We start from the raw sequence: 17,676 nt of genomic DNA, 5'->3' as shown, positions 1-17,676 counted from the left end.
TTGTAAAATCTAATTGGAAACAAACTGTTTAAATCTCAATTAACTTTTCTTGGGTTATCATATAAAATTTTATTAATAATTTTACACTTTAATGTATAAAGTACTTCACTTTGATAGTATTTTTTTGTTCGCTTCTCCCTTTAAAAAAATTACATAAAATACATGATACTAGTAATTTCAATCAGTATTTTATTTCAGTTTCATTGTATACAGTCTTAATGATAGAGAACAAAATTTAAGATTTAATTTTGCCTGAAATTCATGCACATGTACATTTAAATAAATTCCATGGTTTGTTTTGAAGTAGGGAAGGCACTTGTGAAATTATCAGATAGAAGCACTATTAAACAAAAATCGTCAGTGTTTATATTCAACAAAATATAATTCATATTTGTAACTTGTACACAATACTAAATATCACACAATACCATGTACACAAAGTTTGAGTTCGGAAGAAAAAATTTATCGCCATTTACATTTATAGAAATGGATGACGCTTCATAGGACAAATACATGTACCGTTACATGAAACATTTCTAACAAGCCCCCCCCCCCCCAACCCCCACAACCCCCACTACATACGTCAACTGTTTAAAATTAAAGAACAAACTTCATAGGGATTGTATTAACCAACTTATAATGAAAATACGAATAATATACAACACAACACAATGGATAAAAAAAAAAGATATACAAAGTGTACATAATCCTCACATGATTTGATGATCAAAAAAAGCTACATAAAAAAAATGTCTGAAAAGTCGTCAAGAAAAAGTCCACTACACGTCAATTTCTTCTCTATAAAGTATATTGTATATGAATACATACTCTTCAATACAGAATGTACACTGTTCATTCTATGTTTATCACACATTCACAAAATTAATAAGGTAAACTTAACATCGATATGATTCACAAATTGTTATAATAAAAGTACAGTGTATATGCTTATTAAGTAAACTCTTGTTTTTACAGTTTCAATATTATCACTGAGAAAAAAAAAAGCTGAAAGCAACAATAATTTAATGTTAATTTCTTTTAATTAATACCAGTTAGATTGACTTTGGAACATGTATGTTGAAAAGTTGTTGGAATTTAATTCCTGTATAAAATTCACAAAATATACATATATAAACCAACATTGTTTCTCCTAAACAGAAGAGGGGAAGATAGAGGGAAAATGTTTATAACATTCATTAGAACTGAGTTCAGTAAGACTTAATGATCAATGGCTGACACTAAAAAATATAACACACATGTACATGGTACTTCATGTCTCAGGCTGTTAAAGCCTGCTGCAAAAATAAAATTTCATAAAAATCAAGAAAGTTGCTATTGGACAAAAAAATAAAACTTGTCTATAAACATTGATAAATACATGCACATTTAATTGATATCTGAGAAGACTAAAATCTTTTTGTTTCTCCTGTTGATTGTTCTTAGGTACCGGTTCACAAAATGAGCATAAGAAAACAGAAAATTTGTAACTTTTATCTGATATTCAATACTCTGATAAAAAATTCTTCTGTGCAAAAGTTTTAAATGCAAGATGTTTAATGCAACAAACCCTGCTGTAAGATTTATTGAAAGAGTAGAACGATCAAGAAAGGTGGCAGGAAAAAAAATCCAAATGAATGTCACACAAAATCAACCGGTAAAAAATAAATAGCCACCAGAACTTGGGCCAAATTGTGAAATGCATCGGTATAAACAACATTGAGTAAAACACATGTATAGAGGGTATGAATGGAATGTCTCCTGGATCTATTTATAGTCACATGATTCAACTTGATTATTAACCAGTCAGATGAGTTGATTTGATTTGCTGCTGATCTATGATTTGAATTCCATGGGCTGGTCCCCTTCCTGTTTTTGCTGCCTGCGTTTTTTCAGTATTGGGTTATCCGAGTCCTCTAGATTCTTGATTTGACACTGTTCGTAGTCCACTCGCATGGTCGCCAGTGCGTTTGTCATCTCCTCCTAAACAACAAGTATATAAAGAGTCAAATTATGAACTTCTTTTCAGACTTCACTTTGGGGTTTAACTTTTACACACATTTATGTTAAATCATTTATGACTATTAAATAAGAAATGGATTCCACATTATAGAATTCATCTTAACAACACCTCCACATAGATTTTTGAATTTCTTTGAATTCATCCAATGAAACAACTCTACTTATATTTTATTTACTTGGAGTGATCAAATTCATAGAGTTATGTTTATCATACAAAACAATACTTCACAGGATAGGATAATTCCCACAGGATAAAGTATTCGACAATGTACATCTAGCATTTGACTTGAAATCAAATGAACAGGTAGACGTACAAATAAAAGTCTTTTACAAAGAGGTAAGAGTTGGATAAGCCAGCAGACATTAATGCAGCCAAAATAATTACCTGGACATCGAGCCACATGTCTTTATCTTCTTGTAAAATTTTTGCAGAAAACAGAGGTGTTGCGGGAACAATTGTGTTGTCCTGTAAAACAAAATGAACAGATTCAAGTTTAGAACAACTAATACACATGTCCTGTAAAAACATAAAGTTTCAAGACATTAACAATTATCTGAAATTAAGAATACACATTTCCTGTAAAAATTAAATGATTCATATAAACAAATATCTGAAATTATGCATACACGTTAATGTATATATGCAATATATATTCAATACATACGATATTATACGTATTTCTATTCACTATCTTTGATAAATAGATGGTCGTTCACAGTATTTGACAATTTATTCAGAATCGAAAACATTCATTAAATATAATATATCATGGAAATGATTATGGTGTCCTTCAGGAAAGAAAATTATCATCATTTCCTTTCAACAACTTTTTAAAAAAAGTAACTAAATATGATATAAACTTTATACTATTAAAAAATGCAGAAAGCATGGTAAATAAGCTTATTATATAAAAGAAACAAAACAAATGACTTACCGCAACCCATTTGTTTCTCATTACATCTTCTATAGACAACCTTTCCTCTGGCACAGTTTTAAGTAGTCCTCTAATTAAATCTTTTGCTGTAAAAAATATCAAAGTTATAAAAAATCAAACTAAATTTAATTTTGATTTCAAACATTTAAGCAATCTGCAATACCTCTTTTTTTTTTACTCACAGAAAATTAAACTACAAGAGAATCCAAGCATTTCCACTTTCCCTTAAAACAAACCCATGGTGGCATCATTTGATTAAGCATAAAAAAACTAAAAGTTTTATTTTCTCAGGCCAAGTATATGGCAATCAAATTTGCTAATTGCTATTGCTTGAGTTTTCACCTTTATTTTGTCAATATATTGTAAATGTTTCATTCGTTAAATGAGGTAAAAAAAAATATGCACAAGTTATCCCCTTTTTCAAAAATTAGTCCAGTCATTTGTACAGTGTGGCAATGCTCAAGAAACTGAATTTCCTGAACTGACACTGTCCTTCCAAATCCAAATCTATTTCAACTGTACTATTGAGTCAAACTGCAAGCTAGAGAACTTTACCATCTTTTGATACTTTGCTCCACTCTGGATTGGGGAACTCGTATTGTCCATTCCTAATTCGTTTCTTCATTCCCGGTGAAATAGCTGCCCCGTGATTACTATAGAATGGTGGGTATCCACATAACCTGCGATAAAGATTAAATGCTCAGTCAAGCATACATTTTTTATTGAAATGTATTAGTAATCAATGTACGTACAATATACTGTATACAGGGCTATTTTCGGCCCGTTTTATTTTCACCTTTCTTCACTTACAAACGGTTTCGCCCCGTCTTTAATTTGCCCAGACATAGGTGTGTTTAAAGAGAGGTAATTTAACACATTGGAATTCACCAAGTCTGAAATTCACCAGCTGCCAACGAGAGCTAAAGGGCTAAAATAAAATGGGGGCGAATATTCCTCTGTACACAGTATAAACTGAGAGTACCAATTTTGTAATTTCTCAGTTGAAGGAATAAAAAAGAACTGCATGCTAACTGTTTGAACAAAGATAGTTGATTTTGTATTGTATTTACACTTTGCTGTGTATTCTATTCAGCATTTTTTATGGAAAGCAGTGTCAACTAAATCAAGTGCATCACTAGAGGTCATGCACATAATTAACATGTGTATTTAAATACTTTTTTTGCTTGGCAAGATTTCTGAGGATTAGTTTAGCCCCCCACTTTCAATTTGCTTCCGACTAGAAACATTTAGACATATGCTGATCAAATCTCTACTAACTTGCAGGAAAATCAATTTCTACCAAATATTGTACGCTATTTATACACCACAAAACTTTTTTATTGAGATACATGTACTTTAAACAGGGTAAAAAAAAGATTTTATGGGAACATATATCATCTGCTCTAAAGAAACAACCTGTCTGATAAGAACATTAGTACATGTACTGCAATAACATATATGATATAATAAACTTTAAATACTTTTATGTTAAATACTAAAACCTGATTGGTTTAGATGCAGTTTATAGTCTGATCTATTAATACCCTCAGTGTTAGCAAAACACTTGGCAACATGTAACACAACAAATTATTACATGTGCATAACATCATACCAAAAGAAGTCAGTTATTCGTTTGAAATAATGTGAATAATTAGTAAAAATAAAAGCAGTAAAGTTTTCTTTCAAATTAAGACATTCAGTATACATTGTAATAAAATAAATAGTGCCTGTTTGGCAGGGTAACAGTTGACATTGACACCTTTCGAAAACCATTGTCAATCTCCACTTTGCAAATGTTGACAATGGTTTTCTCGGGGGTGTCAATTTCAACTGTTATCCCCCAAACAGGCACTATTTATAATATAAATAGCCTGATTTATATATTAATGATATACCTGCTGTACTTACAATATATACATTATAACACCTAGCGACCACATATCACAGGATCTGTCGTACTTCTCTGGACCCAGAACCTCAGGTGCTGAAATTAGTAAACATCAAGAATATTATCAGCATTATTATTACACAATTTGTTCACAGTTATCTGTTAAAATAATTCTGGTCAAGTGGCGAATAAAAAAAATTACACCCAAAGTTTAAAAGTGATATGGCGTCAAAGGAATATACGAGGGTCAATCAAAAAATACGAAGACAATGTGGCTGTCTATCATATATTTTTAATGAGAGTCAAACATAACAGATTAATCTGTGCACCAACACTTATGTTATTGATATGCGAAGTTTTAGTCCATTTGATGAAATGGTATTTTTGTTACCCCTTTTTAAAAACAACATGTTTTGTCACCACGGCGCACGGTACCGTTCAAAACACGACGTCAAGATTAAACACGCACAGTTTATAGATATATCCCATCTTTTTATCACGCTTAGTCTCTTGTGCCTCTCTCCTTACAATTTAAAATGGCACTGAACCACTTAACATCTTACTTGCAGACATCTGTTCGAGAATCATAAGTTAGTTCTTCGAAGTTTTCATTTTCTAACCGTGTATCTCTTAGTTTACAGCAAGGATAACCCTAGAAGTCGGTTGACGTTACTTATTTTTTTTACCAAATATTTACAGATATTCTACTCTCTTTCGGACTGTTTTATATGCAAAATATAATTATCACCACCCCAACAAAATTTATTACAGTTAAACACAAACTTGCAAATAATTGTTGACTTATTTTGTGCACCATTGAGCATTTTCACAGCTTGTGTCGGCTTTTTTCTGGGTTAAATCCATTTTGTTTGTACCTCTCGTTGCGCCGTGACGTCCGGCGACGTCGATGTTTTTAGTCAATTTTAAAGAGGACTATCTGTCTTTAGTTAATAATATCTGTTCGACAAAACAATCTATCCTGTCATTGTTTGGAACTTAGAATACCAAGACAAAGCTTAATTTGAGGTTTCAATATCATTTGTTTTTAAGCCCAATTTATAGAGATATTACTTTCAACATTATATTGATTATTGTTGACATTACACAAATTTTGACCGTGCGCCGTGACCTCATTTTTGCAGGATTAGATTCTAAATAATTCTTAGAAATAAAGGAATCTATTAACTTTGTTCCTTGGAAATTGTTTGAAACTGTTGCTAAATTATGTCTACCAAATTTAGTAATGATATGACGTTAAATAACATAGCTATGACAAAAGTCTTCGTATTTTTTGATTGACCCTCGTATATATTTATTTTTTTTTTTAAGTTTTGTCACATAGTAAAAGTAAGGTTTGGTGAAAAACAAAATTTTATAAAAAACAAAAACCAAAAAAAACACAAAGTTTTAGAACCAGTTCTTAATGCCAAAACTAGGATTTTTAAAGTCAAGGACAGAGAAAAGGTCAAGGTCAGAGAATCTGAGCTAAATGCAAATTGGGATGAAATGACAGTAGGACTGAAAGGAAGAATAAGATGGCAAAAAACCTGAAGCGCTGTTAATAAATGGTATAACAAGTGAAAAGCTGTCAATCTGACAGCAAACCGGGTTTTCATTTATGTGAACTGTATCCATAATTCATGTCAACCCTGAAGTAATAAACACTACCTACCGTATCCAGTGAAATGGAGTACCCTGTATGCAATATCTAGCCAAAAAATGACTAAGTTCAAAAGCTGGTATTTTTTTCATAAATTATTAGAAATCAAAATCCTAGCAATATGCACACCTCTGATATATTTACAGTTGATCTTCAGAAGAACAACTTCTTATCTTGAAAACTGTAGGAGGAGTTATCCGTACAATAAGGGTACCCTTTTGGCAGCCGCCCGCCCACCATTATCACCATTTTAATAACCAGATTTTTCCTTTGGAAAACCCGGTTAAAAATAAATTTGATTTTTATTGGGTGTCTAGCTTTTTACTTAGTACATGTAATATAATCTGCATGGTCATTCGGGAAACTGCCAGACATCATTACCAAGTAAGTTTCTATCAATCTTATCCACAACCACGCAATTCTTTTCAATTAAAAATTTCAATGAACTATGAGGAAATCATATTAATTCAACAATGAACAGAAAAAAGAGAGTAAGAAATAAAACAATTTAAATATACAGGCATGTACAAATATTAACACTAAAGAAATACATTTCTTCCTTGCCGCAGTAATTCTTTTATTATTTGATAAATGACATAGTATCAAATGTATTGAAAAATATTTTTTGAACTGCACATAAACTTTCCATCTCATTTTTACTTTAGTATGAGTGACATGCCATTATCTAAAGTTCAATTATTCTAAAACACTTCCTCATTTCACTTGACCAAAGTCCACTTTTTAAAAATAAAACCTAGAAACGCCTGCTATAGTAACTTTATTCATTTTTCTTCAGGCTATCCCCAACTAAACAGGGCTATCAATAATTTTGAATTGAAGAGGTAAATAAGTCAATTGAAAAGGCTTTTTTAGAAATCATTATCATTTGTATATAAGAAAACAACCAAATTTTACAGTTAAAAATATGGAATTCGCTTCATTAAATAATAGTATATAACTAAACATTGACAAATAAATCTTTTTTTAAATTACAGGTAAATCTGATGGTAATTTGTTGACCTTCAAGCCATCAGATTAAACAATTGCTGTATTTCATAACATCAAAATTCACCAATTTGCCCAACAAAACAGCAGAATCACATTTACTGTGGAAAGGGTATATTCTGATCCTAGAAACAGTGAGAAATCATCCCTGTCTTGATCTACTTGTGGATAGCTGGGCCTGTATTCTAGCCCCCTGTAAATTTCATAAGGATGTAGTTCTGGTAAATGACTTACCCACATAGTATGGGGTATAACAGGGCGTCTGTAGACTTTTTATCGTGTGGATCTCTTTGGCGAACCCAAAGTCTGTCAGTTTCAGGACCCCATCTGGGCCTTTCTTTGTATACAGAAGATTCTCCGGCTAAAAATGGACACAAGAATGTGAAAGACAAAGTGAAGCTATCAAAGAATAGACGTGGTATTTCTTCTTCTTTTTTTTTTAACATTTTGTAGTTTCAATTACATGCACATACATACAAAAATATATGTCACTTATGACCATAAAAAATCAAATGTACATTTTATCTCTCAGAGTGGTTTCCATTTGATAAAGCACTCTCAATTAAACTTAAAACTTAATTAAAGTCTTTTGAAAATTCGCATGACTTTACATGAAATCTTTCATTTACACCAACTTAAAACAAATGCATGATCTGCTATACATAACTAACTTAATCAGAGAATAATGCCATACTACATTTCCTTTAATCAATACTTTAGATCTAATCTTTTCCCCGATTTTCAGTTCTTTAATTATAACAATAGAACCAACATTGTACCTTCAAGTCTCTGTGGGCTATGTTGACAGAGTGAAGATAGTGGATGGCTTTGGCAATATCTGTGATTACTGATGCTGCCTCTACAAAACAGAAGCATTGGACTGAATCAGGATTCTACAGCCTGGTGTTATCAATACTCATTGACTACCTATTTTTGTGGTATTTTTATATTGAGTTGATCCATAAACATGATAAAATTGAAAAGAAATTTAACGAAATTGTTTTTGAATTCACAGTGATTGCATGTACATATATGTAACTATAATACTGTTGGTTTTTTTCTAGTTCAAAGTTCAAAATGGTTATATATGGTACATCCAATCGCAATAAAGAGATGAAAAACCTCTACATTTATGAGAATCAAGGCTACAAAAATCAGGAAATACAAACTTTGACATATGTCTGTCCTCCTCTGTATGTTAAAGGTATTACCTGCTTATTAATTCATTGATGGCCTAATATAGTCATATCTTTACTATATATTAGAAGGAAATAAGTATATGAAAGAATCAATTAGCACATACCATATTAAATAAAGAAGTTAAATTAGACTGTCAATAGGTATTTCACAGTTAGAAATTAAATATGGATATCCTGATAGGCAGTGACTGTACAAACCCATCTTTTGATTTTACCTGCTTTTCTTTAGTGCAACTTGGATAGATTATTAGGTCAAGTATAATACCAGTATGTAGATTTTTTTTAAAAATATTAAACATATATCAAAAGATTCTGTTTGTTGATCTTTTTGCATTAAACTGTATTACACAATTACAGTGAAGCACTTAAATTGTATGAAGGGGAACAAACTAGACATCACTGAGATGGGGACTGTCTCAAAGGGTCCCGCTTTGATAAAGAACAAAAGGATGAAAGGAACTGAGAGAACTTTGATGAACTTTAATCTCTGACTTTGAAACTTTGCACATCCTGTTTCCAACAAGCACTCCGTGTGTGTAGTATGAGATAGAGCCAAGAGACAAAAACATCTGGACAAGAATTTTACACAGCGAAATGTCTGCCATGATCTTGATATTTGACACGGACACAATGTTTAATAACACTAAAATTTACAAATACAAATATTGCATAATTTAGAAACGTCTTTAGAATTAGTTAATTATCATTTTATTGCCTTTGGGATTAATTTACACGATTGTGAACTCATAATACAGGGCGGCTTTAACTTCTCTTTCAGAGGAAATTCTGGCGAAGTTACCGATCAAAATCGACTATTTCTCCCAAGTCGCCCCCTAGGTTGGTCCTTGGTATACAGTAAAATTTACATCTCCTGATGACAAAGGCCTGTAAGTGATCGGAACAGTTAGTACATACCTCTTTCTGTGAACGCAGAATCTGCTCGCTCCTGAATTCTGTTGAACAGCTCACCCCCTTCCATGCTAAAAAATTTAAACAATGGCTTCTGATAATTCAATCTCCAAGGTGGACAGAACACACTATATCATATTCATCCAATAAACATGTATCACTCCAGACTTATTATCATTCTCCTTTAGAACCTTTTCTAAAGCTCAACAATTACCTAATGTAAAATTATATTAATGAACTTCTTCAAAAACCTGAAAGAGTATTTATATCATTTAAATACATATACATCAGTTTGCATTCAGTAATTACACTCTTACTTTGAATTCAGAAATACCATACATGTTTTTCATTATCATAAACATATCTTCCTCATATTTCATATTAGTTTATATAAATACAAACTAATTACTCGATCTATATTGTAGCACATATATTCTTGCTAGTATTAATCAAATATGAAATTGATTACTTTGAATAACAGTGGAGTGGATCTAATGATAGCCATTAGTATAAAACGACACTGAATCGCAATCAGTGAGCATTAACACTTCAATGGATGAATGTGTAACATGTGTAACATGTGTAACTGGATCACTTCAATTTCACATTCTTTATGAAATTAATTTGTTCTTGAAATAATAAATGAATAAAGTCACAGCTCACAAAAAGAACTGACCATTCCATTACAACCAGGAGACACTTTTGACCGCTGTAGACGTTCTCGTACACATCCAATATGGCGACGATGTGTCGACATCCTGAGGCTCTCCAGTGTAGATCAACCTCTCGCCGTGCTTTGGGGATGTCCCTCAAAACCTGTAATAGTTGTTTCATTGAATAATTAATCAGGATGATTTTTACAAAGTGACACATCAATAAATCAGGTTCCCAAAGTTCTGAAGACAAATTCAATGATTCTGCAATTTTGTGACCAATGTATGTCAAGTAGTGCTACATTTGGCATTTCACAGACTTACTCAAGTGTCTATGCTCTTTTAATTTCTTCACATTTGTTCTTAAGTTTCCAAGTAAAAATGTTTCTGAATTAGAAATCTAAATTAATTTGCTCTTTATCAAAGTAAACATTAAGACATTAAGTCTATGCAATTTAAACCAATGACTGTGTCAAAATCACTAAAGACAAACAAACTAATGATATCTCAAATAAGAGAGGCAAGGTGTCTCGGAGGAAATTCTGAAGAGCTTTCCTGAATACATTTTTTGTCAATGCTGTTGTAGGTATAATATTTACAAACAGGCTGTATCAAATACTCAGGGTAAATCTGCAGGAATGTGGTAAATGGGAACCAGAATCAAAAACATACATGTATCACATTACAAACGTAAGGCCCCATTACTTCGAAGGGTAAAAATAAATATGTTACTAGCCCAGTGACCTCCTTTTTTTCATCACCAAAAAAGTAGGGTATAAACAGTCAATTATAAACTTTTAATTTGTGCAGACAGATGAGATATAGCACTATATGAAACAATGTCAAACATTATGTGCCCTAGATGATCAAAACTTGAAAAAGGACTTCACTATTTTTCACTATATTTCTTTTTTTATAAACATGCTTTCAAGATATATAAACTTCAAAGTTTAAATAAAGACCCTTCCTTGTTTTTTAGCAGTTTACAGATTTTGAGATGTGACCTAAAAATTACAAATCACATACTTTCTTTCTCGACTATGAACTCCTTTGTTACAAACTTACATGTATGTTATAAATTATCATGGTAAAATTGTACACTGCAATGATTCTTTTTAACACTAAAGTACACATGATATAAGATCTATATAACTACATCTTATATAAGAGAGTGTAACACAGAAATGACAACAATGTAAGACATGACTCTAATTCCTTGAACTATATTTGGATATGAAGTTGTGTTGTCTTGACATCTCTGAATCTAATTCATGAAACAAATCATTTTAGTAAACCCAATAATCAAATAAATTGGGGAAAAAATAATCAGAAGGAGAGAACATAAACAGTTTTGTTTTCAAATTCCAAAGCTGAAATCAACTATCATGATGCAATTATTTATGATTATGATAAAAAAAAAATTTAATGATCATATTCACATTGAAAGAAATGTCAATTTTTTTAAATTACCGGGAGTGAACAGGATGTCACTCCCGTACTAAATATTCGTTGTAAAATTAACAAAAATATTAACCCAGAGATGGTACAAAGTGATTGAGGAAGGGTAAAATTATTGTCATATTTGACGAATTGTTCCAAATACAGTTAAAAAATGATAAGATCACCTTTTCCGAAAAAGGAACATTTCTAGTAAGGAAAAAGCGTGATAAAATAAACCCCAAACAATTCAGATATATCCCTTATCGATGTTTACCTTCAGAGCACATTTCCTATTGGTCGTCTTGCTGAAACATTCCACAACTTTCCCATTGATACCCAAACCCAATACACTCCCCGTAATGCGATAATCATCACTAATCGGGTTCTTCTTCGGCTGGAGGTTTCGGGTCTGAAAATCTCCCATCATCTTCGAAAAATGAGAATCAATTGTGACAAAACTTGTGTGACCCACGTACAAACTGGGATAATCTTGAAGACAGCGAAGTGTAAACTACTTTTGCTCTGTCTGTGTGTCGCTTTAGCAATAATCGGAAGTGACGGAAAAATTTATATATAGATATTATTGTCATGAAATCCTGAACCGTAAAAGAAGGCAAAAAGATTTCCGGCAATTTAAATATCAAGTCGAGTAAATATCATGTACTTAGTATATACGTCCCGGTCATTACTGAATATATAATATGATTTCTTAGCATTGATGGGAAGGGGTGGGGATAGGGGGCCTCGTATCAAAATATTTTTTTTTCTAAATACATACATGTAGGGCTAATTTTAAATTAACTAGTAGAACATCGAATTTAGAAGAATTGACCTCTCCCACTTTCAGGGAGCATAACTTTAATAAACCCAACAAAGTGAAATTAAAATTGAAGTTATAGGTACTTTGCTATCAGGGTTTTTTTTATCATTTTATTTGCTTGTCAAGATTCAGATGTCTGCCCCCCCCCCCCCCAACTTTCAAAAATGAGGGTACTTGTGTACATGTATACTATATTTGCCTGTTTTTTGGCAGTAGAAATACATTGTTTAGTTGCGAAAAGAGAGAGAGAGAGAGAGAGAGAGATGATTTAATAATCATAATTTTAATTTTAATATTTAATTCCTCGTGGGATAAAAAATTTAAACGTGATACGAAAAACGAATATGATTATATTTTTAGCATATTTTATAAAAGCAAATTTTAACAAATTACATTACAATCAGAATATCTTGTAAGTTGTGCAAAACCGTTTCACACGTAATGTACAACCGATTTAATCCGGCAGTTTTTCTGTGTTGATTGATCTTTTTAAAATTAAGTTGCATGCATATTCATGAGGTAAAAATGTCACATTGTGTCTTGAAAAAAAATCACGGACCTATGTATCCACAAAATACTTCGTGAGTTCATATTCGTACGCATGCCCCCTGTCTGTCTGTCTGTGTCTCTCTCTCTCTTCTCTCTCTCTCTCTCTCTCTCTCTCTCTCTCTCTCTCTCTCTCTCTCTCTCTCTCTCTCTCTCTCTGTGTTTGTGCACAATCTTACCATAAGTCTCAGTGGCTTCTGATGTCCATGCTTATCCACATTTCTGTGCATCTTGAGAGTGGTGTCACTATAATTCTTTAACTTGAAAAAAAAGTTCAGTTCGATCTTAAATCACAAATTACAGAATATGAAATAATGCTCTCGATCAACAATGCCCAGATGCCGGTTCCACCGGAAGGTGATTCAGAATATTTAGATTTATTATTCTAATTTTTGTTTCATAACACACATCATATCACATCAATCATTTTTTGTATCATATCGGGGTCGTGCTAGGGGCAATTTTATACTGAACTAGAAACCAGATTAATTTATACGTGACTGATTGACCATGCAGGCAAGCTATGCATATCGATCCTTAATCTTAAACTTCTCAATTTTTTTTACACCTGTATTTATAAAATACACAGTTTATATATTCAGTGATTTTTTTGTATGAACTTGTGGAATACTTACCCAAACACATACAAAATTCCTCCCATAAACAAAAGTATTTCACACCTAATTGAAACAAAACACGTATTTTTTTAAAACATCTATAAAAAACACACGTATATCAGATACACGTACAATTTAAAACTCCCCATTAAAAACACATTTATATAGAGCCAGGCAGGAAAAGTATACGATGTGTGGGATTTCGAACATCAACTGGTTACAGAGATATGCAAGATGTTGGTGGGTATATTTAGAATGACTTGCGGGCACCTGCATGCATCACACGTTCTGGAGTTTCTGAGGTTTAATGTCAAGGAAATCGTAGAGATAGAACATATGTTAGATTGGGCATTGAAAAAAATGCCCATCAAAGTCCTATAACATTTATGAATGTACGTATAAATTACAAAGAACAGCGGGGTGGGATGGGCGTTCATGCCTTTTTTCTCTGATTTAAATAAAATGCCACCATTATATAGTTCACCTTTGGTATGCAGTTATAATTTATTCAATTTCAAATCTATTTTCATATTCCATGAACTTAATTACTGATTTTTACCTCCTTTTTTTGGGGGGGGGGGGTTAAATAGAAGCTAAAAAGAAATATGAGCTGCAAATTTATGCTCGAAATGTAATTTGCTGCTAAATTATAGTTTGTAAACTTCTGTTGGTGATTATATAAGAACCATGATTAATATGACAGGTTTGTTGTCCTGTACAAAAATTATTTTTCTATATTTATTTGTTATGTTGTTAATTTTGAAATCGCGTTACAACATGACGTAATACTTAGTGGAAAACTCTTTCCTCAGATAAATATCGATTATCTATTTAAATTATATTCATCATAAAGGTTTTAGTTGCATGCAGACTTATAAAAGCAAATTCTTGCAGCAATATAGAATTATAATACAGAAATCGGCTCATAATCTTTTAGAATGTTATTTTTGTCCGGTATACAATAGTGATAACAAAAGTACCTCAAAAAACAAACATTAAATATATATATATAGAGGGTCTGATTTTAAAAAAATTAAAAAATGTTTGTATTAGGCAACTTGTGCAATGAGTGTATAAACACGATTAAAAATATGTCATAAAAGAATATAAAGAGAGTAAAGTCCCAGGGTTCTATATTTGGGGGTGGGGATGGAAGGGGGGTCGGTCCTGTCCTCAAGTACTTGTGATAAATTAGTGATAACATTTGGAGGAGTTCACAGTTTGGTGCAATGCAATAAGAAATATTTGCACATTTTACAAAACAATGCATGCATGGATTTGTTTATTTCAACCCTCATATTTTTCAAGTACTTGTAAACCGTTTTATAAATGCACGTTATAATAAACATAAATTTTAAAGTAAAACATAAAATTATCCTTTGTAATTTTTATTCAAAGTTATTAAATGTATTATCTATGCATTGCTTTGTGAGTTCTGTCAAAAAAGGACAATGAAAATGAATAAGAATTGCAAATATGTTTATTGGTCCACTTCTATATATGGTGCATCATGTGGTTATATATACGATATGCAATGTATCTGGTATGTTATTAATGTATGGAGGCAAGTTTCCATTGGTAGAAAAGACTTATACAAATAGCAAGCAATTCACACATGGAAATGTCGATAATTTGACTTAAATGAACTTCGATTCTTCATGTTCTTACGTACATGTATATTGATTATTATTTACATACACAGCTATAATAGCTTGTATTTGTTTTGTGCTCAGTCGATCGTATACAATTAATTTTGTTTTGAATCAATAAATGTCATCACATATATGATATCAACCTTTTCGCAATAGGAAGTATTTGATTATATACATGATGTTTTTGGAAAATGGACGTTTAGGAAAATTAAATAACAGGAAAAGCACTCAGATTATACATTTGAAAATCGTCAGTAGATCAGCTCATATATTTTGAATGCCTCATCAACTTTAAATTTGACTTAAAAGTAAAGTACAGTAGCTTGCGAACCATGCATCAATCCCAAGAATGACGTACTTATGACTTACCTTATTTTTTTTTTAAACAGAACTAACATAAAAACCCGTGCGTATACGTGAGTACAATTTAGCTATATTTGGGAATACCCTCCCAATTTTACAGAACTGCGCATGCGCCGGATCAGAAGAGGGCGCAAAAGGATGCAACATTTAAAACACGACCGTCCTAGCTACATTTAATTTGTCGACGAATTAAGTGGAAACTTCCTGAATGGCCAAAGTACATACTTGTTTAAACAAGATGAATTAACAATGAAAAACCATTCCTATTTATAGTATATAGTTTTACTCAGCCCCAGTTTCCATTTCTACTTCATATGTTTATTTGTGGTATGCCTGAGAGGGTGGCTGAACCATTAAGGCATTCTAGATATCTTGGTTGTATTATCTTATATCTTGTAATTATATCACAATTATCTATAAATGCATTAAGGATACTCGAGGTTTGGAACTTTGAAATGAACTAAAATTAAATAAAATTTCCATTTCCTGATGAAAATTTCCAGATTTGTTTAGACAAAGCAAGTTTTATTAACATGCGTTTTAAACACAAGGAAACTGGAAAGATATGATTAATTAATGTGAATAAATCAGGAAAATCATGCATTCTACAATGCAAAATCTTTCTGCAGATATAAATAGTTCATCTAGATGTTTGTTACATAGAAACAATATTGACATGCATTTTTCACTACATTATTACATGTATTTGATAAAACCCATGCCTTGTATTTACAAAAAAAACAACTCAGTAAAATCAGAATGTCATCACATAATTTATCCATAGAAAGTGGACGCCATATAGAAATATTTTGCGAAATAACAGAATATATGTGAGTTTTGTAGATTTGAAATTGAGGATGAATATCACTTTGTCTTAAGCTTAATATGTCCACGCTACCAGCAATTACGAGCCAAATATATCAGTAAACACTATTGAAAAAAACATGCACCAATGTATAAATGTATACAGCTATTATGTGTAAACAATGTTAGAGAACTCTATAACTTAGGAAAGTCTTCAAACTTAACGTAATGGTTTATATACTATTCAACGATTGAATTGTTTTAATTAAATCGATGTGTTGAATTGTACATGTACATTCTCCAATGCTATTATTACTGTACTACATATTCATTGCTATTACCATTTGTTAGTAAATCCATGCAATGTGCTGCACATATTCTGTTAAAAACATTTCATATGCAATAAGATGTATGTCTTACGAAATAAAGAAAGTTAAAGTTGAAGTTGAATCATATATTTACCGACTTGCAGGCCTCTAATTATGTATAACCAAATTTATTTTTACATTGACTCATCCAATAATCAAGAAAATTTGAAATTACGACGTATGAGAATTTTGGGTTTTGGGGTTTTTTGTTTTAAAAACAACAACAAAATACCAAAGACGACCCCTTCCAGCAATATATTTTTAAATATCTTTTAGGTAATCAGTTATAGTTTCCCTTTCTTTGGATTTTTAAGCCACTGTAGAGAATTTGGTAATCTCCCACATGTAAAACTTCGAGAATAACCGAATCAAGTAACAATCGACCTGATATAGAGAGTATAACTCCCCATTTATAAAAGGAATTAAGTCATTTTCAAGGCCTGTTTGGAAAATTATTAAGACATTTACCCTTTTTTCCTTGGGGTAAAAGATAAACCCTTGAAATTTCACCAAAATGTACACCAGGAAACAGTTTATCAATGTGTAAAAGTTTCTTATCCGTGGCATGATTAGATCATTCCTGGTAAACTAACCGTCACCCAATGACCCGGAGCAATGCGTATATATATAACGCAAAAACACCCCGAATTAACGAGTCCAACTATGTAAGATTGATCTTTTCTCTGGAAATTATTAGACTATGTGTGTTTGATTTGTTTTCTTGTACGTGTATGAATAGAGTGAATTGAATTGAGTGAATAAAGAATTGTATGGATTTCAAAACGTGTAATCTATTCG

The 17,676-nt window shown here is 31.7% G+C and overlaps 1 protein-coding gene across 2 annotated transcripts; it reads right to left on the bottom strand.

Annotated features, from left to right (window-relative positions):
* Window positions 1-1,077: 1,077 nt before the first annotated feature.
* On the bottom strand, window positions 1,078-15,783 carry LOC105320307 (MAP kinase-activated protein kinase 2). 2 transcript variants are annotated; one of them, XM_011418185.4, is made up of 13 exons: window positions 15,713-15,783; window positions 13,710-13,754; window positions 13,254-13,334; window positions 11,983-12,135; window positions 10,292-10,431; window positions 9,622-9,686; window positions 8,287-8,366; window positions 7,742-7,868; window positions 4,863-4,938; window positions 3,510-3,634; window positions 2,955-3,040; window positions 2,405-2,485; window positions 1,078-1,980 (listed from the first exon to the last, which is right to left on the bottom strand). In XM_011418185.4, exons 3-13 carry the CDS (start codon window positions 13,302-13,304, stop codon window positions 1,834-1,836), a joined length of 1,131 nt encoding a protein of 376 aa, XP_011416487.3. In that variant the 5' UTR covers window positions 13,305-13,334; window positions 13,710-13,754; window positions 15,713-15,783; the 3' UTR covers window positions 1,078-1,833. The 2 variants fall into 2 exon arrangements, with proteins under 2 accessions (XP_011416487.3, XP_065938674.1); XM_066082602.1 differs by lacking the exon at window positions 15,713-15,783 and having other exon boundaries at window positions 13,710-13,849.
* Between the last annotated feature and the right edge of the window lie 1,893 nt (window positions 15,784-17,676).

Source organism: Magallana gigas, chromosome 4 (assembly GCF_963853765.1).
Source record: "Magallana gigas chromosome 4, xbMagGiga1.1, whole genome shotgun sequence".
Classification (NCBI taxonomy): Eukaryota; Metazoa; Mollusca; class Bivalvia; order Ostreida; family Ostreidae; genus Magallana; species Magallana gigas.
This window is presented reverse-complemented; position numbering and strand designations above follow the sequence as displayed.